The sequence below is a fragment of the Phalangium opilio genome, unplaced genomic scaffold (genome assembly GCF_054372755.1).
Source record: "Phalangium opilio isolate 3A_F unplaced genomic scaffold, DU_Popi_V2 ptg001170l_1, whole genome shotgun sequence".
NCBI classification, from domain to species: Eukaryota; Metazoa; Arthropoda; class Arachnida; order Opiliones; family Phalangiidae; genus Phalangium; species Phalangium opilio.
This window is the reverse complement of record NW_028324255.1, coordinates 11,321,193-11,342,999: the sequence shown is the minus strand read 5'-3', so window position 1 is coordinate 11,342,999 and position 21,807 is coordinate 11,321,193. Positions and strand designations below refer to the sequence as shown.

At 37.7% G+C, this 21,807-nt stretch overlaps 1 protein-coding gene and 1 long non-coding RNA gene across 2 annotated transcripts; both read left to right on the top strand.

The window, feature by feature from the left end:
* The first annotated feature begins 8,244 nt into the window (after nucleotides 1-8,244).
* Nucleotides 8,245-9,144, top strand: LOC149587271 (uncharacterized). The gene is made up of 2 exons (XR_016380241.1): nucleotides 8,245-8,646; nucleotides 9,016-9,144. It is a non-coding gene; the product is annotated as an uncharacterized LOC149587271 (long non-coding RNA).
* Nucleotides 9,145-11,434: 2,290 nt separating this feature from the next.
* LOC149587270 (uncharacterized) lies at nucleotides 11,435-21,568 on the top strand. The gene is made up of 2 exons (XM_089863699.1): nucleotides 11,435-11,691; nucleotides 21,199-21,568. Exons 1-2 carry the CDS (start codon nucleotides 11,453-11,455, stop codon nucleotides 21,419-21,421), a joined length of 462 nt encoding a protein of 153 aa, XP_089719825.1. The 5' UTR covers nucleotides 11,435-11,452; the 3' UTR covers nucleotides 21,422-21,568.
* The last annotated feature ends 239 nt before the right edge of the window (nucleotides 21,569-21,807 follow it).

Below are 21,807 nucleotides of genomic sequence, written 5' to 3'. Positions count from 1 at the left end.
AGTTCCTATAATTTCGATAATTTTCCTATATTTTCCTATTTTTCGAAATTGTAGATATTTTGTGCGCTCTCACTTTTGGTTTTGTTATATATCACTCAAAAGAGAAATTTGACAGAAAGTAATGCCGATTTCCACTAGCTACTAGCAATCAGCCACCGTGGATTTACAATACAGGATAACGCTTCTGTGATTCAGATATTCCGATCGTGTTTTAAGTTTAAGTATATCTATATAAACATGAGTGAATCATATACTAGCTCCCTATAAGTTACTCGCCCACACGGGCCTAATGTATCCAGCGTTTTCTTCCCGCCAAAAAAGTGTTACCTATATGCGACCTACAGTGAGAGAAAATAACACTTCTCCCGGCGCTTAAGTATTTCCGGTAAAAAACCGGAAAAGGAGATCAACCAATGAAACTTTGAACTGAAAGGTAGTTAGTATAAGCATACGACGTTTTAGAAATGTTGTGATTGTTTGCGGACGGTTCACAGTCGTATTCTACCTTTGAAATTATTTTAATGGGTTAGGGTTGGCGCAATAGGAAGTTTTATTTTTTTCGCATTAAAATGGCAGAATTTTGGATATTTTTTGACCAAGCCCAAATGATAGAAACTCATTTAAATTCAGACTTCAGAGCGTTGCCTACGGAATAAAAAAGAATAAGGGCAACGGCCCATAGGATTTTGGGCGAGCTAATGTTAAAAAACTTTTGTTCGCTGCTGCGGTGTTTCTACATGCGTATTCTACGTGGCTTGGATCTTCATCGTTTTGTTGAAAAAAGAGGCAATAAATCTCAAGAATCTACGAGTTGAGGTCATTTTATGTTTCGCTCCATAATGCTAAAGATAGGCAAAATAGGCCGATTAAACCTCGGTGTAGACTGTCTTCCCCCACCTGAAATGACTTGAAAGTCGGAACATATCTAAACTCTAAATCAATAATAATTCTGGGAAAGTTTCGTTTTGTAACTGCAAAGGGACACCGAGAAAAACGTCCCAGAAATCTGGCCTAATTCCAGCTCTTTTAGACCAAACGCCTGTAGAAATGTTTAACACGCACGGCACCAATGTATTGCGGATGAAGCGAAATCAAGGGGCTGCCCAAAGAACATATATATAGCTATATAGGCTGGGTTGTATAGTCTTTGTTTTGCCCCCCATTAATAGTAGGTGAAAAATAACTAAGAGCAATAATACCAACAATGTTCCCAGAAGTGATATTTAACACGTAGGCAATATTATTATTAGACTTTTTATCATGGACATACTAAATATTGTGTACACTATAAGCATTGAATTTACATTATTTACAAGTTTAGGAATGAGTAAAATCCTTTTATTTATATATATTAAACCATATTAGGTAAGAGTTCCAAGTCAGTTGCGTTTATCTCAGATTAAGCGTGGCATTTCCACCATGATTTGGTTTTGTCAGCAACTAAGAGAAGAGCACTTGGATGTTTGATGGAAAGCGGTACTATAAATTAACTACAACACGGGTATATACATAACATCTTGATGAATTATATATTTTAACATCACAAAAATAGCACTAATACCGTTCAAGGGTAAACAAAAAACTATTTAGGTTTTTTTGTTTAGTCTATGTTGTGTTCCCCAGAATTAGTGGATCAAATATACCTAAGAGACATAATACCAATTAGATTGCTGTAGTAGATTTATTCTTAAATCTAATAATACTTTTCAATTGATTTACACAAACATGATCATAGATAAAAACAATTACAATACAAATATGCTATTTTAAACTATGTTAGGTAGGGTTTCTAAGGCGGTAGCGTCATCGCAAACTGCACGTAACTTGGACTGGTACCAGCTGCCCCTTTCTTCGTGGCGTCGATAGGAGGTACCAAATTACGCTGCTAATGTGAGCACACGTGCCAAGGGTCAAGTTGCCGCCCTTGCAGGTGCAGTACCATTCTTTTATAGAGTCTACGCCTAAACCATTGGGGACCTATCGAATTAAAGCCTGATGGGTGGTTGAACTTGAAAATTGACTGGCCACCCGAACACGGATGAGGTCAACGTGCACTCAACAAACCTCAACGGTGAACGAACCAGAATTTTCAACTGTCAAAGCTACGTACGACGCAGCTCGCCTGGTTTTGAATTCACTCATAACGATGTCTTTCACGTCTGTTTCACTTAGTACCGGAAAGTCATCTAAGTTCAATTCGTCTAGCTTATGCCATTGCGATGACCTGCGAAGAATTCCGCTTTCAACCAATGGTTTTAGAGGGTGTTCAACCTTTTCAGACGCCACCATTTTAATCCACAGCTTCTTCCCAATTGCCGTTGTGGTGTAGCTCTGGATGATAAGCATTTATGAGAGCCGCGGCTAGGTGAAGCAATTCTGTTATGTATGGAATCATGTGGACGTGAATACGATTTTCGAAAATGTTGAAGATGGTTTGCAAATGTCCGTTTCTTGCTTCGACAGGCCATCTCAGGTATGTAACTTTCCGGGAAGGGTTTACTTCATTTGTGCTTACTTGTTTTTCTCCTTTTCGCAAAAACGACGGCATTTGTAACGACACTCCTAGTTCCGAAAGCATGTTGTTAGAGTCACGAAAACCAAGGTCGGGGAGAACTACATCATTGGCTTTGAAAAACGATTTGAGAGTCGCTCTAGTTTGTAAGGCGTGGTTTAGAATACGGGAATCATTGTTGCGTCCGTTGGAAAAGTATGGGCCAATAATGTCTATAATATAACCTGTTGTGGTGACGAGGACCATTGGTTTGAATATGTGCTGACCTTTGTGAACACAGAAGGACTTGTGAAGAACAGTATAATCCTGCGATCGACCAACTCGAATGTATGTACCATCAACAATAGTTATCAGACAATCTGGTGTATTGTTGGCGAAGAGTCTAACCGCAGAGGCCGGTTGATGATTGGTTATTAAGTCTTCTCGTGGAATGTGGTTGAGCCCGAAATGTTGAGGAACAAACCGATCTGTTAGCGCTACAATGACCTTTAGGATTATGTTCATACACGTTCTTTTATTAATTTGGAACAGTACTGACAACATAGTGTTCGATAAACCCATTCTCATCTTTGCAAGTAACAGTACAAATGCGGTCTTTGATGAACAGGTGTGGATTACCCCTATGCTGTCTTCTATTGTAGAGTGCAATGCAAGGAACTGTTCTTGAGATAGCGAGGTAAGGACTTTACAGTCGTGGTCACATGTCACTAGGTTTTCATAGCAACGCCTCTTCGCTGTCCGAACATTCTCGGCAAGACTTTTAAGTAGGCATCCTATTTCATTGGACGTAAACAATCCCGACTAACTATTCGCGGTGAGACCTCCAATAACTTCATCGGGAAGCTCGCCGTCAACCAAATACGTAGAACAAATTCTGCTATCTGTCTTGTCAAAGATAGACGAGTTCAACCACACAGCATTACGGACACTTTCCGTAACTCTAGTGCGTGCTTTCGATCCACAAACAAAGCACTTATGGCTTCCCAGTGTGAGACACTTAATATTCACCTCAATAGACATTACCGACGGTCTAGGACCTGTCACTGGTGCTGGTTCGGGTTCGGAATCAGACTCTTCAGATGCTTCATTACTACTTGCAGATGGCGTGCTGGCCAAGCGAAATTCTTGGAGCTTCCTGTACTGTGCTAAGCATTTCATGCAACCTCTACTCTTATTTGCAACTAGAAGAAGAGCAGGTAGATGTTCGTTGAAACGCTGTACAATAAAGAAATTAACTACTTGACGGGTATTTACATAACGACTTGATGAATTGGATATTTTATGATTACAGGAATAGCACTTATCCTGTGCCATGTCGCCACCGTTATCAAACTGTGGTGTTCACTAATGCTTCCCTCGTATTCGCATAAAACATATCTTTATCGAATTTCATTATTGGGTGTGTTTTTTATATTTAAACGCCACAAATAGGTAAACTATTAGGTCAAACGTTTCTTAATTACCAAAAAGTTTAACAGTTTTGTGTGCAATACAACCACTTTCAACAAAAATAGTCGATGAAGGTGTGCTTCATTTGGATAGGTTCTAAGTGCGATAGTATTGTCTACATTGCACCAAAAAACTGTTAAGCTATTTGATAAATAAGAAAGGGTTGTCCAAATATATTGCTCTTTTTGTGGCGTTTAATTATAAAAAACACACCCAACAATGATATATTTTATGTGAATACGAGAGACACAACAGTCTGATAACGGTGGCGACAAAGCACAGTATTAGTGCTATTTTTGTAATGTTAAAATATATAATTCATCAAGATGTTATGTATATACCCGTGTAGTAGTTAATTTATAGTACCGCTTTCCATCAAACATCCAAGTGCTCTTCTCTTAGTTGCTGACAAAACCAAATCATGGTGGAAATGCCACGCTTAATCTGAGATAAACGCAACTGACTTGGAACTCTTACCAAGTATGGTTTATTATATATAAATAAAAGGATTTTACTCATTCCTAAACTTGTAAATAATGTAAATTCAATGCTTATAGTGTACACAATATTTAGTATGTCCATGATAAAAAGTCTAATAATAATATTGCCTACGTGTTAAATATCACTTCTGGGAACATTGTTGGTATTATTGCTCTTAGTTATTTTTCACCTACTATTAATGGGGGGGAAAACAAAGACTATACAACCCAGCCTATATAGCTATATATATGTTCTTTGGGCAGCCCCTTGATTTCGCTTCATCCGCAATACATTGGTGCCGTGCGTGTTAAACATTTCTACAGGCGTTTGGTCTAAAAGAGCTGGAATTAGGCCAGATTTCTGGGACGTTTTTCTCGGTGTCCCTTTGCAGTTACAAAACGAAACTTTCCCAGAATTATTATTGATTTAGAGTTTAGATATGTTCCGACTTTCAAGTCATTTCAGGTGGGGGAAGACAGTCTACTCCGAGGTTTAATCGGCCTATTTTGCCTATCTTTAGCATTATGGAGCGAAACATAAAATGACCTCAACTCGTAGATTCTTGAGATTTATTGCCTCTTTTTTCAACAAAACGATGGAGATCCAAGCCACGTAGAATACGCATGTAGAAACACCGCAGCAGCGAACAAAAGTTTTTTAACATTAGCTCGCCCAAAATCCTATGGGCCGTTGCCCTTATTCTTTTTTATTCCGTAGGCAACGCTCTGAAGTCTGAATTTAAATGAGTTTCTATCATTTGGGCTTGGTCAAAAAATATCCAAAATTCTGCCATTTTAATGCGAAAAAAATAAAACTTCCTATTGCGCCAACCCTAACCCATTAAAATAATTTCAAAGGTAGAATACGACTGTGAACCGTCCGCAAACAATCACAACATTTCTAAAACGTCGTATGCTTATACTAACTACCTTTCAGTTCAAAGTTTCATTGGTTGATCTCCTTTTCCGGTTTTTTACCGGAAATACTTAAGCGCCGGGAGAAGTGTTATTTTCTCTCACTGTAGGTCGCATATAGGTAACACTTTTTTGGCGGGAAGAAAACGCTGGATACATTAGGCCCGTGTGGCCGAGTAACTTATAGGGAGCTAGTATATGATTCACTCATGATATAAATCAAAGTCCTGACTGACTGACAGACTGACTGATAATCATCGCCCAGCCCAAACCGCTGGCCCCAGAAGGCTGAAAATTTGGAGGAACGTTACTCGTAAATAGTAGGCGCGTACTAAGAAAGATTTTTCCAATCCGCCACCATCTTAATAAATGGCGCCCCAGAAATGTAGCAAATCTTCTCTTTGTAAGAAAGTCCGCGCGTTTCAACCGATTTCACAAATATTTAGTACACAGAGCCCGTAGACTTGTGCACAAACAGATCCCTTAGAATTGAGCACAAACTGATGTCATAGACTTGCGCACAAACTGATGTCATAGACTTGCGCACAAACTGATGTCATAGACTTGCGCACACACTGATGCCATAGACTTGCGCACACACTGATGCCATAGACTTACGCACACACTGATGTCATAGACTTGCGCACAAACAGATGTCATAAACTTGTGCAAAAAGAGATGTTATATACCTGTACACAAAAAGATTCCATGGACCTCTGCACAAAAACATTCCATGGACCTCTGCACAAAAACATTCCATACCCCTACGTTCAAAAATATGCTCAAGAATATCTCGTACACCAGTGCACAAAAATACTGCATATCCATTTGCACAAGAATATCCCGTATCCATTTGCATAAAAATGTTCTTTAGAGCTGTGCACAAACAGATGCAGTGGCCTTAGCAAAAACAGATTCCTTAGGCTTCTGCACAAACCGATTCAGTAGACCTGTGCACAAAAATATTCCGTAGACCTGTGAACAAACAGATTCCGGAGACTTGTACACAAACGGACGTCACAGGGTTGTGCACAAACAGATGTCCTAGACTTGCGCAAAAAATACATCATAGACTTGCGCAAAAAGAGATGTCATGGATATGTGCACATCAGATTCCATGGACTAGTGTCTTAGTCTTAGACTTGTTTACAAACAGAAGTCTTAGACTTGTTTACAAACAGAAGTCATAGACCTGTTTACATAAAGATTCCATAGACCGGTTTACATAAAGATTCCATAGTCCTGTTTACATAAAGATTCCATAGACCTGTTTACAAAAATTTTCCATACCCATTTGCACAGAACAATTCCATACCCATTTGCACAAAACGATTCCATACCCATTTGCACAAAACGATTCCATAGACCTGTGCACAAAAATATTGCATAGACCTGTGCCCAAAGAGATTCCATAAAACTGTGCACAAAAAGATTCCCTAGCCCTGTGCTCAAAAAATATGCCGTAGGCCTGTGCACAATTAGATGCCGTAGACCTGTAAAGAAACAGATTCCGTAAACCTGTGCACAAACAGATGCCGTAGGCCTGTGTACAAACAGATTCCGGAGATCTGTGTACAGATTTCGTAGCCATGTGCACAAACAAATTCCGTAGACTTGTACACAAGTGGAGTCACAGGCTTGTGCACAAGTGGAAGTCACAGGCTTGTGCACAAGTGGAAGTCACAGGCTTGTGCACAAGTGGAAGTCACAGGCTTGTGCACAAGTGGAAGTCACAGATGTTTTAGACTTGTACACAAACAGATATTTTAGTCTTGTGTACAAACAGATGTTTTAGACTTGTGGACAAACAGATGTTTTAGTCTTGTGCACAAACAGATGTTTTAGGCTTGTGCATCAACAAATGTTATTGACTTGCACAAAAAGAGATGTCATAGAAATGAGCAAATCAGATTCCAAAGGCCTGTGCACAAACATTAGTCGTAGGCCTGTGCACGAACAGAAGTCGTAGACCTGTGCAAATAAAGATTTTTCACTTGGGCACATAAAGATTCTTCAGACTTGTGTGCACATAAAGATTCTTCAGACTTGTGTGCACATAAAGATTCTTCAGACTTGTGTGCACATAAAGATTCTTCAGACTTGTGTGCACATAAAGATTCTTCAGACTTGTGTGCACATAAAGATTCTTCAGACTTGTGTGCACATAAAGATTCTTCAGACTTGTGTGCACATAAAGATTCTTCGGACTTGTATGCACATAAAGATTCTTCAAACTTGTGCACATAAATATAACATAGACCCATGAACAAAAAATTCCATAGATCTGTGCACAGAAGATTCCATACTCCTATACTCAAAAGGATTCCATGCAGATTTGCACAAAAACATTCCGTAGACCTGTGTAAAACAATATTCCATAGGCCTGTGCACGAAAAGATTCCATAGACCTGGAAATAAAAATATTCCACTGACCTGTGCACAAAAAGATTGCATACGCCTCTGCACAAAGAGATTTTATACCTCTTTGCACATAAATATTCTGTAGGTCTGCGCTTAAAGAGATTCCGTAGACTTGTACACAAACAGATGTTATAGTTTAGACTCGTGTAAAAATTTAATTACCTATAATTGGTAATTATCTCTAATTGCTTATTTTGTTTAATTAAGTTTAATCTGTACTTCGCAACTAAATTGGTTGGACGCGCAAAAGTTATAATAACAATTAAGCTAGCTAATTGCCCTACCAATTTGATTATCCGCAGTAAAACGAAGTCCTAGAATGACTTTCTTTATTACTTTAGAGCTGTCATCAGGCCTTATCTAAGGGATCTACCGCTCCCTTAGAATTATTTGCTAATAAGGCAAGCAATCAACCTTGCAGACTTCAGGAAGACTTCCCACTATTATAATATTTTGGAAATTGAGGGTAATATCAAGAGCCTATAGTTTAAAAAGAGTCTGCCTCTCCGCGGTTAGCGCGCGCCATGAAAACTAACAACATCTCCCTTAGTGCCTACCCCCCCTTGAGCTGAGGGCCATAGCACATTGAAAAATGCGTTATTCGGCCGCGAAAAGTAGTTCTGCTAGTATACTTAGATTTTTGGTCTTTGGAAGTTATGGTGTTTGGAAAGTCAAAATTCCAAAAATTTTGCTAAGCCTCGGTATTCCACGGGTATTCCAAGCTAAAATTGCTTATGGTTCGTGGTCGTTGTGAAAGTAGGTGTGCGCGGCGCGCACTCATAACAAGCGCGTCGCTTACGCGAAGCCTGGCCTTTTCATAGGGATGGGTACCGGCTAAGGGCTTGCTCAAGTTCAGGCCGTTGTGAAAAGGTGTGCCGGCGCGGATTTTCCAGCTGTCGCAAAAACTTAAGCTAAGGATTACTTTACCGGGAAAGGAGAGAGTTTTTCGCCGGAGTGATAGGAGATTTGCCGGCTTGTGAAAAAGCTTGTGCTGGGAGTGTATGAGATAGGGGTGCTAGTATAGGAAGAGGTTGTGAAAGAAAAGACAGGTGTGATGGGATAGTACAAGAACGACTTGAAGCGTAAAATAAGCGAGAAATATTAGTTTTTGGTTCCTTTATTTTGAAAAATGAGTTTGAACGATTTAAATTTGGCGTTTGAGTGTGCCTTTTCCTAAGCCTTGGCACGCCGCCTTGAGTCGACGGGGAAACGAGTCCCTCCCGTACCGGTTGTGAAAAGAAGGTGTGCCGGCGCGGCCGCGGATTTCCAGCTACCGCAGCCTACCGCAAAACTTACGCTAAGCTTCGGTCTTTCTAGGAATATGATGTTTTTTTTAGGATTTTAGTAAAATAAATTCGTTCCTTCATGTTTTTGTTGATTTCATTAAAATAAGTGTGTACCGGCTGTGGCCTAGGATTCGAAACTAAGCGCTTCATCCTACAGCCGCTTCCAAAGACCCAAATAATAAAGCAGACGATTTTTCTTGAGCTTGACAAAGATTCTACTGGCGTCGCTGATGTCGAGGTACTACTTTTCCAAAAAAATCAATATCTGTTTCCCCTTATTTGATTGGCTAGCTTATATAGGGGGTAAGGGGGTAGATAGCGAAGATGCTAGTTTTCAAGAAACCTATGGTAGAAGGTACGAAAAAGCGTTTGAGACAGACTCTTTTTAAACTATAGGCTCTTGGTAATATACACTAGGAAATGAATTTCGACAGAAGGCGTACGCTCGGATTCAAACCTAAAATATATTTCATAAATCTAATTTATATTGCTGGAAATTGTTGCCTGAAATTTTTGTGAGTGCGATTTTACCGCAATCTGCAACAGACTGTTCAGATAATTCAGTTTCGAACCTGAGATGATGTCAATAATGGCTGCTGGCAAACATGAAGTGCTGTCAAAGTTAACCAAGAGGTGATCAAGTTTTATTAGTCCCCTTACTGCAAGATATTAATACTAAATCAAAATTGCAATCAACGGGCATGATTATATTTTTGATATAGAAACCGAAGGATGAAACCTAATATTTCATCACGATTCTCGGTTCTGCGTATAAACTTCACTATGGTTCCATTGGCTCCCACTTTTTGTATCGACGATTCAAAATTATTCACAACTCGATCATTAACATGTGAATAAAAGGCATTTAAAACCCATTTCATATAATATAGTATGTTTTGAGAACAAAACATTTTAAGAGTTGCTGCTAAAGTAATTATTGATATGGTGTCCACTTGCGTCCAAACATTGTAGCCAGTTGACTCAGATGTTTTGTTCCACCAGAATACTTCTACCCGTTTAATAAACTTCTGCTAGGTTCAATAACGTTGTTCGATTCAATGCTGTTGATACTGTCTCATAATTCTTAAGAAGTTGATGAGGCTGAATACTCTCTTATTTTATGACTATTTTCTTGTTTAAGGGGCCACTCTTTGAGGGGCATATCTTCGTTGCTAATTGTTTTAGACACAATGTTCTGGTGACACTTTTCCCTCCGATTGACCCCAAGAAGTCGCCCTTTAATTTATGGCAGACTTATAAGAAATAACCTTGTATATAAAGTGTCAAATGCGATTTCGTCAGTTATTTTAAGTGGATAAATTAATGTATTTTTTTCTTTCAGATTATCCACACAATTTTTACATTTTCGATGCCACAATCATCAACTGTGTTGAGCTATTCTTTTATTCCACCGAGTCATTATACTAAAGTGGGAATATTAACTTGCGACCCAATTAAAAAAGGAGTCGTCATTCGCGAATCTGAAGAATTATCCGTTCAAGGATTGAATGATTCAGTCTGGCTTGTTTTAGTTATAACTATAATTTTGATGGCATTCCTTTCAAAACTTTTCAAAGAGTTTTCTTTTCCCAATGTTAACTCCAAAGTGCAGAGATTTGCCAACGTACTTTGGTATTTCGTAGCAAGCCTTCTTAACGGTGATAAATATTTTTGATGTTTTAAAGTGTTCGAGACAAAAACTATACCAAGTGTTCGAATATGGGTGGTAGACCGAAGTACAGTGGGTTCTATGGGTGATTTGTCGAAATTATTGTATGACATTCTTTCGTACATGCCACCAATTACGAGTTATGATAAGAGTATTTTACGAATAGCTTTTTAGTAAATTAACTTAGTCATTATGTTAACTTTAAGATGTCATCCCTAAAACACTCTAATCATAAATTTTAAACGGTACGTCGGACATCAAACTTCCATAGAATATATTTCACTAAAAATCGCTCAATTGGGAACCCTGTATAATCCGCGGCAATCAAGAGTCGATATTTCTCTATATTTTGTAGCACTTCATCAAAAATGTAATTGCTGATAACGATATGTAAATTTTTGAATCCACCTCTTTTACTTACAGGAAGTGATTTACAAACTACATATTTCGCTACCCGAATATTTGTTGGCACTTGGATTCTCCTATCGAGCATCATAATGAAAGCTTATAATGGCAACTTGAAGAGCGATCTCGTTACAGACAGATCAAGATATGTTGAGTCCATTGGGGATCTTTTATCGAATAAAAAACTAACACCAATAACCGCACAAGGATCAGTGGCTTTATATAGAGCAGAAGTGAGTTTCGGTTCTTATAATTATGCAAATAATCATGATTACATTTTACTTTCCTAAAGGAATTGCAGAAATTAAACGACGCTATGTTTATTAAGTTGATGGAGAATTTGAAACCAATTCCTTCAAGACAACTAACGAAAGTGTTTGTCTGCGGTAAGCACGCTATTTTTCACGACTTGGACTATTTGATGTACCTTGTTGCCAGGCCACCATTTTCCACTTGTTCATGTCACTTGGGAACTGAGAAATACTTTTCTACTTTCTACGCTATGTATTTTTACAAACATACGCCTCGAATTGTTTTGGAAAGCGCCAGTTACATGTAAGTGCATATGTTATATTTTGCGGGGACGCTTATTGACTTCTTTTAACCTTGCTTTTATCTCATTTGTGTGGTGCCCCTTAATTTCAATTATATAAAAAGACTTGGTTTGCCCAAGCCCTAAAAAGAAAACGATAAGAGTTTTTCCGGTTGTCTGAAGCGCGGATATTATTTTTATTTCTATTGAATTTTAAAGACAATCCGTATTTTACTACTCTTTAGAATTTAATTCAATCACCTGATTTTACTGCTAATGGATTAGTTTCCTATAAATTAATTGAAATAAAAAATTACTTATCTCAGATTTTCCAAGAACAATTCCATTTTCCTGAAACATTTTAACACGAATTTTTTTCTTTTCAATGGAGAACGTACTTTAATTTTCAAATAATACTCTCATAAATAATGTATTATATGCGGTCTTTTTGAATACAAAAGGGGGCTGTTATCACCTTTCTTATATTTGATAAAGGGGTTCGTTTCTTCTTTAAGCACAGTCACAATTATTGAACTGTGTATATCAGTACTTGTTGGGAAGATTTTAGAAGTGTTGGTTGAGTTGCTATTTAGTTGACAACATTGTGAAAACTTGATGTGTTTAAAACCTTTTGAAAGGAAAATTCTTGGAAATTAAAAACGAAAGAGTCAATTTGATTAAATTTACACGATATCCCTCAAAATAATAAATGCATGATAAAATGATTCAGGAAAATGGAATTGTTGTTGAAAAATCTGAGATAAGTAATTTTTTATTTCAATTAATTTATAGGAAACTAATCCATTAGCAGTAAAATCAGGTGATTGAATTAAATTCTAAAGAGTAGTAAAATACGGATTGTCTTTAAAATTCAATAGAAAAAAAATAATATCCGCGCTTCAGACAACCGGAAAAACTCTTATCGTTTTGTTTTTAAGGCTTGGGTTGGTGGTAGGTAGGCAGGTTGTAAATTAATTCACCATAGATAGGCGGGTGGTAACTTATTTTATAAAAAAAGGCGGTTGGAGACTCAATTAAGTTTAGTTGACCTTTTTGTATAGATTTAAAAAAAAGTTATTTCTAAACCACGCGCCAGCACGCGCACATTTAATTAAAAGTTTGTTATTTAAGAATTTTCCCTTATATATACTAAGATTCTTCATCAAAAATAGACGAGCTTTCCAAGACTCGAACCTGCAATATTTTGCCTCGAATGCAAACGCGTTATCAATTACGCCACAAGCCCGTACTTCGTAACAAAAAAATTATCCAAACATTGTATTTATAGGATTATTTCATTTATGTTGAATAAAAGATCTGTAAAAATAAACACCGAGCTTGCCAGGACTCGAACCTGCAATCTCCTGCTCCATAGGCAGACGCGTTATCCTATGCGCCACAAACCCGATGAAGGCTGAACGAAATGCTATGAAAACAGTGTAATATATGTCACGGTTTTACCATGATTTATAAATTAATTAAATTAAAATACTTAGAATTAATTGTTCTTAATCAAACTTCAGAAGTTCAATATTCAATAGTTGCTTAATAATTCAAAAGTGTTCCGAACCTTAACTTCGCAGTAGTTTCTGAGTTATTCGATGGAGTGGACCACCAAAAATTCCATGCTTTTTCTATGGGACGCTAAGCCTAAAATCTGTGAATTATTTCTTTAACATTACGGGAGGGTGTGGGTTCTTATCTAGAAGGGCCTACCGGCCCTCTAGAATGTATCAAAAATTTCTTAAACAACCAGCTAGTAAATATTATCAGTTAAGGAAGCAAAATGAAACGAGCGAGAATGGTAAAGGATATAAGCTTAGTTCCCACTTGACCGAAAACCCGACGGAAACACTGCGTAAGTACCTCTACGGCAAAACATCTTCCGCAGAACGCGACCGAAACAGCTTTCGGTCGGACAGGATTGGTGTTCTATTTTTGACGCAGAGGACGACGTAAAATTATTTTCAAAACCAATCGAAATTAGTTTCGGGATAGAGCTTCTTTTGACGTCATAATAGGGGAGTTTTTTATCGCCGCTTTGAGGTTTTTTTTAACTCTCCAGTCGCCATTGCCACATTTGCATGTTATAAACTTTTGAGTCTGAATTATCTAATCGGATATGATCGCAAGTCCCTATTGCCGTGTTTATACGTTATAAACCTTTGATTTTATTCTCTGATCTTAATTTGGTAGCAGTAAGCTTCCTAATTAAGATACTATCAAGGGAAAATCAAAGGCCAAGGTTTAAGTTCTTATGGCTCCGAGTCCCAATTCCAACTCGTGCCACGTGTCGATCGCCCTTTTCTGTCGGAATTCGGTCGTATGTGTGAACCGAACTTAAATCTTGCCGTCGAAGGCCTGCGTAAAACTCAATTTTTTGCCGCAGCTCTAAAATTTCGGGTCGATATTATCGGTCAAGTGGGAACCTAGCTATAGAAATACTTCAAACCAACAGAATGACCGTAGAAAAGGCACAGTTTGACTATTATAATCGCCGAAGGAAAGTTTGGCGAACAATAGCAAACACAGTAGAAAGGACGGAGGTTCACGAATTTTTCGAATACCTTCTATCGAGTCCCAATGGATCCTCTTGGCAACAGCATGAGGACACAAAAGAAATCAAGGACCACGAGGTAGATATCCCGTTCACGGACCCGGATATCACCACGGCAATGAAGGGTATAAGCTATAGACCCCGCTCCTCGTCCCAACCATGTTTTAATGCCGGCGGTTAAAGAAACCAACAGTTGGAACTTAATCGCTATGATTTACACCTTGATAGGTAGATGATCATGAGTTCCTGCGTCCCTTAAACGTGCTGTCCTTAAATACAATAGGCGCGATGAAAAGGACCTGAACAACTAGAGTTCTATAATGATTTTTCGAAATCGTCAATTTTCTAATCAGTCGGATTAGAAAACAGTTTCAACATTGGGAAGCCCAACACGGGTTCGAAGCTACACTCGAAACACATGTTAACTTCTCTTTGATAAATGGGGCCCTGAAAAATACCAAACTGAATTCCATGGACTGCGCAATCATATTTCTAGACGTCATGAACGCCTTTGACAATATAAGCCAAGAGCATATTGAGGTTCCGCTGACTCTCGTCCCAGTGTTCTGGACCTTGTGCTTGGACCTTCGACGTCACCTATCGGGGTCCCCTGGGCTCTAGCGACCACGATACGCTGCTCCTTCAAATATCTTTCCCCACCTCGCCCGCCACTTCCTCAAGGGGGACTATTTGGCATTCAACGCCTATCTCGAAGCATTTGGTGCCATCTCTTTTGAAGAGTGTTGGGACGGTTTCTTCGCCGTGATCAAAATGGGCGTAGACTGTTTCATCCCGTTTCGAAACATTCACCCTGTTTATCTGTCTAAGTCTGTTCGATCTCAAAAGTAATATTTTTCGCAAAGCCGCTACGCATAAACGGTACTTCCGCCTCTCATTGCTTCAACAAGCCCAACCTGACTTCTTTCACCATGGCACAACGAAAATGTATGCGAAAAAAGGAACGCCACTGCGAGTATATGATAGAGCTTAATGCGAAAGCCTTCTTCCCATATGAACAGCAAGAGAAAGACCAAATTCATTATCACGGAACTGGAGCCCGCTACTAATGGCCTTACTGCCCACCCAGCCGAAATCACTGACATTTCCAACAGTTATTTGGCTGGTTATTCTTCAAGCCTGCTCCGGGTCACTCCAATTTATAAGAAGAATGGTCGCCCCAAAGCCGCCAATTAGCTTTACTAGTGTGGCATGCTAGCTCTGTGAGCCTATTCGATAGGGGTCTGAAATTTTGATCTCCTATTTGCGAGTCCATAGTTACACCCTAAACGAATATACAACATAATTAATCAATTTATATGGCTCACTGTGGTTTATTCTCTCCATAGCACACCGTTAAAAACAAACAAACCAGTTTCTGAAGGAACTGAAAAACTTCATGGCGGTTTTAAACAAATCCTACTCATATCTAAAGACAATCCGGATGCTACGATTTGTGCAACTAGAGAAGTACGAGGTCTAGAAATGGTGCGGCGTCATGAGAACCTTACGTTCAGCCCTACAAAATAGCCGACACACTTCTAGCGATTCAGGACCCCTTACTTTATGCCTGTAGCGACCTATCAAACGAGCGACTGGAACGACTCGAGCAACTATGCATCCAGGTGGATGAGTCTACCAACGCAATATCGTCACAAAAACTACAGGACATTCTACGGAGAAACGCTTTTGAGGAATAGTTCAAACTATACCGGCTTTAGGTCTTGGGGTGAAACAATTTGCATAATATCCTAAAGCAAACGGGTGGCTGACAACAGGAATGGCCTATCGTCCTCTAAATGGATGAACAACAGTAAAAAATGAACACAAATAGTTGTACCACAGGACGTGATGGGTTTGAGGTACATAACGATGTACTCTGCGTAGATTCGGTAACGAAGACAAACAAATAGAGGCATCGATCTAGTAGTCATTAATCTTAAGGACATGAAGAGGACTAGAGAATTTGCATCTAAAACGAATAAAAAGCCAATAAGATACAGACTTAACCCTTTTTGTTTCGAACAATATGTAGAACAGCAGCGAAGGTTAGTTAAGAGAAAAATAACTAAATGGTCCCACGCACGACTATTAAGAGAGAAACACCCTCAAATTCGTGAATGGGAAACGATAGTACTGTGATTATGCTCCCTTGGAACAATAAAATCATTTCAGGCGGATGTGGCAAAACGATTTGGAGATTGACCTATAGCTCTCTCTTGCTTTGCAGCAAAGTGACTTAAGGCCCGCAATATTATTAGTTTTTCCAATTTAGTTTAAAAATTAGTTTATAGTTTAGTTTATAGTTTATTTATTTCGATTCAATGGTTGTACAAAAGTAGGGTTTGCTGGCCAAGTCTAGCAAGACTTATAGGCCAAACCCTGGGCTGAGCTTTTTTCTTCTTAATTTAATTTAATTTTATAATTTATCCCCTTTTTTTCCCCTTTTCCCCCTTCATAATGCCTATTCGTTCATTTAGTTCATTCGTTCAGCAGTACATATTCTTTTGCAAGTTTTTTAAATTTGAACATTGACATCGCTTCTTTTTTCCTTATAAAATTATTATACAGTTTCGCGCCATTATAGAACATAGAATTAATTTTTTTAGCAGTCTTAGATTTGGGAAGAGTTATTACTGGATTTTCTCTTGTGTGTTTTTGAGATCGAAATGCCGTTTTAAATAAATTGAGTTTGTCATCTTTCAGAGATTTATGTATATATACTAGCGTGCAGAAATTGTATATTTGATCAAATCGTAGTATTTTTAGAGCGTCAAATAGCGGTTTGGTATGTTCTAGAAACGTTTTCTGGCATATTATTCTGACAATTCGTTTTTGCAATAGGTGCAACCGTTTCTGGTTAGCTTTGCTTGTATTTCCCCATGTTGATACGCAGAAGGTTAGATGAGAGTATACGAGCGCATAATATAGTTCTATACATATATTTTTGTGAAACTTTGTCGATTTTTTGAAATTAAATAGATGCTATAAGATATTTTTTTACATATCTTATCTACGTGGGTATTCCAGTTTAACTTTTCATCCAACCATATCCCTAGGTACTTACAATTTTGCACTTTCTTAATTTTATTACCTCTAATTGTAGGTTCTGGGCCAGAGGGAAGTGATTTATTGATGTTTACAAAAGTTATGTACTGTGTTTTGTTAATATTTAGATAGAGATCATTATCACTAAGCCATATGTGTATTAAATTTAAGTTATAATTTATTCTATCAACTAGTGCTCCATAGTTTAGATCTGAATCAATTAAAACATTGTCGTCAGCGTACAGGGTTAGAGAGTCATCATCGATTGCGTTGCAAATGTCATTAATAAATAAGTTAAAAAGTAGGGGAGATAGAATGGATCCTTGTGGAACACCACAGTTAATATTTGCCTCCGTAGATAAAGTATCCTTAATTTTTGTTTGACATACTCGTTCTGAAAGGTAACTTCTTAGCCATACATGTGCTGTCCCTCTAATTCCTAGTCTGTATAACTTTGCTAGTAATCTTGAATGGTTCACGTAATCAAACGCCTTCCTCAGATCTAGGAAAACCCCTACCACATAATGACTACTATCAAGGCCATTGAGAATTTTCTGATATACCCTCGCTATTGCATTCTCTACTCCACACTTTTTTTGAAAACCGAACTGATTTCGAGCTATTAATCCATACTTGTCACAAAAACCCGATAGTCTCAGATAAAAACATTGATCAAATATCTTTGCAAATACTGAGAGCAGGGTTATAGGTCTATAATTTTCCGGGCCTGCGGGATCACCTTGTTTAAAAATTGGTATGATAAGAGATTTTTTTAGTTCTTTTGGGTATACTCCTTTTTAGAAGGATTGGTTAATAATGTGAGCTAGTGGCTTTGAAATTATACTTTTTATAGATTTAATTATTTTTGGTGTAATCCCGTCAAGCCCGGGGGCCGCGTCTTGGCGTAGGTTTTTTATTATATTTAGTACCTCTATTTCATCTGTTGGTAATAATAATATTGAGTTGGGAGTTGGTTTTATATAATCAAGTGATCGATTGCTAGCAGTTTTAGAAGGTATTGACGTAAAAAAATTATTCAACGCATTGGAAGTAATTGGAATTTTTGGCTGGGTGTCACTGGTTTCTGCTTTCCCTAATAGTTTGTTAACAAGTTTCCATTTACTTTTTATGCTAGTCTGTGATACTATTTGGGATCTCATATAATTATTCTTAGCATCCCTAATGACCTTGTTACAGTACTTGCGTTGTTTTTTATAGTTTTCCGTATTCCTCTCACTAGGCCGAGTTTTAGCTATTTTCCTAAGGTGGTTTTTTGTTGTAATTAAATTTTTGATATCCGCTGTTAACCAGCTTAGGGAGTTAAATTTTTTGTTATCATTTTGTGGTTTTATTGTAATAATCGGAAAGCTTTCCTCATATGCCTTACTTAATGTAGTAAAAAACCAGTTAAAACCTTCATTTGCGTCTTTTTTATTATATAACTCTTCCCAATCAACCGTGCTGATGGAACGGGTAAATTTTTCAAGACAGTTACGCGAATAATTTCTAATTCTAGGTGCGTGGGGGGGAGGTTTAGTTACAGCAATTTCCAGTTCTAAGGGGTAGTGATCAGAAATTTCCCAGTCTTTCAAAATGTTTAGTTTTAGTTTGAAATTCGCGTAGCAGTGATCAATAAGCGTGCTGGAGTAATCGGTAGTACGTGTGGGTTCCTTAACCAACTGGATTAGACCAAAGCTAGCTGTTAGATCTCTAAGGAGGGACCCTTGATTGCTTGATTTGTTAGCATCAATATTAAAATCGCCTATAATTAACCGTTTAGCGTTCAAGGTCCCTGATCTCTTACTATCTCCTCCAGCTCATTTATAAATTGTTGCTCACTCCCCCCCAGGTCTGTATACCACTGTAATGTAATAATCCTGAATTTTAATACCAAAGGATTCTATATTCTCTGTTATTCTTGTAATATTATGCATAATTTCAAATTTTATTCCATTTCTAATATAAAAACCAACTCCCCCACCCCTTTTTATCTCCCGTCCAATTCCTACAAATCTATAGTTACTTATATATTCATAAGAGTTACTCTTGAACCATGTTTCAGTTAGGATAAAAATATCTATGTTTTCTGCATAGTTTAAGGCTGCATTGCATAATAGATAGGTAAAATTTGCCGATGCACTTCTAATGTTATTATATATTATTTTAATCATCATTTTTTGTTTAACTTATCCGTTTTTTATTATTCTACTTATAGTATATTAGACTTTGACAATTTTTTTGCTTTGAAAATCGTACTTAAAATTTTGGGTTCCAATCGCTATCTGATTTACATTAATAAATTTATATTTTTCAGGAAGTTTAGTTTTCGCGTACACTCTAAGATGGTATCTCGCTTCATCCTGATCAGGGGTGTAGTCATGCTCGATATATATACGTTTGCCCTTTAGCTTTGAACTACTTTTTAGAATGTCTAATTTTGTGTCATACGAGTCGGCCTTAAATATTATATGTCTATTTTTGTTTTTGTTAAAGGCACCCCGCCTGTACGCTGCGCTAGGAGATACATTGACATTGAGGCCTAACACTTGACTGAATAGATCACTTAATTTTGTTGTCAGAGCCGCACGAGTCTCCTGTTCATCGTCGGCCATTCCTTTAATAATTAAATTGTCCCTTCTGGCCCTTACCTCCAAATTTTCTAATTTAAATTTCACACTGTTGTATTCCTTATTAATATCTGTTTTCTCCGCTTTAAAAGAGTCTTTCAGTTTCTTAACCTCGAATTCTAATGTTTGAATTTTAGCTACCTCATTTTCCATCACGTTAACTTTAGTTTCAATGGTGTTAACCAGGTTTTCTACTCTAGGTATTTTCACATTTACGTCAGCGATGTTATGAGTTATTACATCAAGTCTACTATTCGTTTGTAGGAATTGATTTTCCATCTTGTCATTAATTTTTTTAAGCTCAGCTAATATTACATCTCCACTTATTTTTTCCGACATATTTCTTATCTTAACTTAATGGAATTTCTATTATTTATGACTTATATGCCTATATTGAAGTCGAGGCAGAGTTCATACAGAGTTACGGAACTTTTAGAAAGAAGACTTCAAACTCACCTAAATTAAATTAAACGTCCACATTAGTATGGTGATTATTTGCTGCTGCCTCGTATGAGCTCTGCCAGAGTTCTAGATGATTAGAGATGGTTTCGTTGATAAGGAAACGTCGGTTTGTAGATAAACAAGGCACTTTTTTATCCGATTTAAGAACCGTGTGGTTTTTTGTATTCTTTAGTTCTCGTTCGCGTCAATCCGGTATTTTTATTATTATTTTTTATGTTGTTGACCAGTCTTCAGCGATGCCGTTTTTTAGGTGCTCCTTGCGGTGACAAACATACTGATCTTAAAACTACGCTGCCGAACGTTCTTCCCGAATCGATTTGAAGGGTTGTAGCGTATCCCAATGCAGGAATCCGCCAGATTTCTAAATTAAATTAAACGTCCAGATTAGTATGGTGATTATTTGCTGCTGCCTCGTATGAGCTCTGCCAGAGTTGATATAAATTCATTTAACACATTGGTTTCGGGCATAAAAAATATACTTTGCATGAACCATACTTAGAAAAAAAGCCCAGCTTCATTTTTCGAAGCATGACACTTCGTCTATAGACCAATACGAATTTTACCTACAGCGAAACAAACTTCCAGAGGTACGCCTACATACTGGATAATTTCCCTGTCGCCACAAGACAACACTAGAGGCAGCCCAAGCTCACTGCATCTGAGAGGCTAGCCAACTCGGTCATGCCTCTAGCGGTGACTCGTGACATGGTTGAAATTATCCACTATAGAGGCGTGCCCCTGGAAGCTTGTTTCCCTGCATGTATTATTCGTATTGGTCTATTACTTTTAAATTTATAATATATGATGTTAAATCATGATGACGTTTATATTGATTACAGAATTTTGAGATATGTTGAAACCAGTCAACACACAAGGAAGATGATCCAAGCTAGATATGAGACGAATAAGATATTGAAGGAGAGAAAGAGCCAAGCTGTGTTTTCTACAATGCTTTTTGAAACACTTAAACCTCTTTTCAAAATATACCTTTTTGGTCACTTATTGGCAATTGGTGCACTTGCCATGGAAGTTTCTTTGGGATTTTACTTTAGACGGTTCTAGGAAGTTTTATAATATAAATCTTCATTCACGATATCGAGATTAGTTTAGGGGCTGGCTTCTATCGTGTACCCATTTTAAATCAACTTGGATTATTTGGTAGAAAATCCTAAAATGATTATTGTCAAAAACGAAGTAATCATAAGAACAATCTTCATTGATAAACCTCGTCTGCTTATATTTTGGCTTTACCCACAAACTTTGTACATAGCGGTCGAAAATGTTATTCTTATCCCTATTATCCAGGTTAAATAATTAGTTCGGAGTTTTGAAATTATAAGCCACTCCCATCAAAACATTAATCCGTTTTTGTTATTGGTCAGTCTTTGGACGTGGGAGGTTGACAAAAATGTTGAATCTATGTAAATTTGGAAATTACTAAGGACGTT

Excerpts from the sequence above, each read along its gene's own strand:
- LOC149587270 (XM_089863699.1), top strand. The coding sequence starts at position 11,453 with ATGTTTATTAAGTTGATGGAGAATTTGAAACCAATTCCTTCAAGACAA. Across the intron at positions 11,692-21,198 it reads TTGGAAAGCGCCAGTTACAT|AATTTTGAGATATGTTGAAA; the intron begins GTAAGTGCATAT and ends TATTGATTACAG.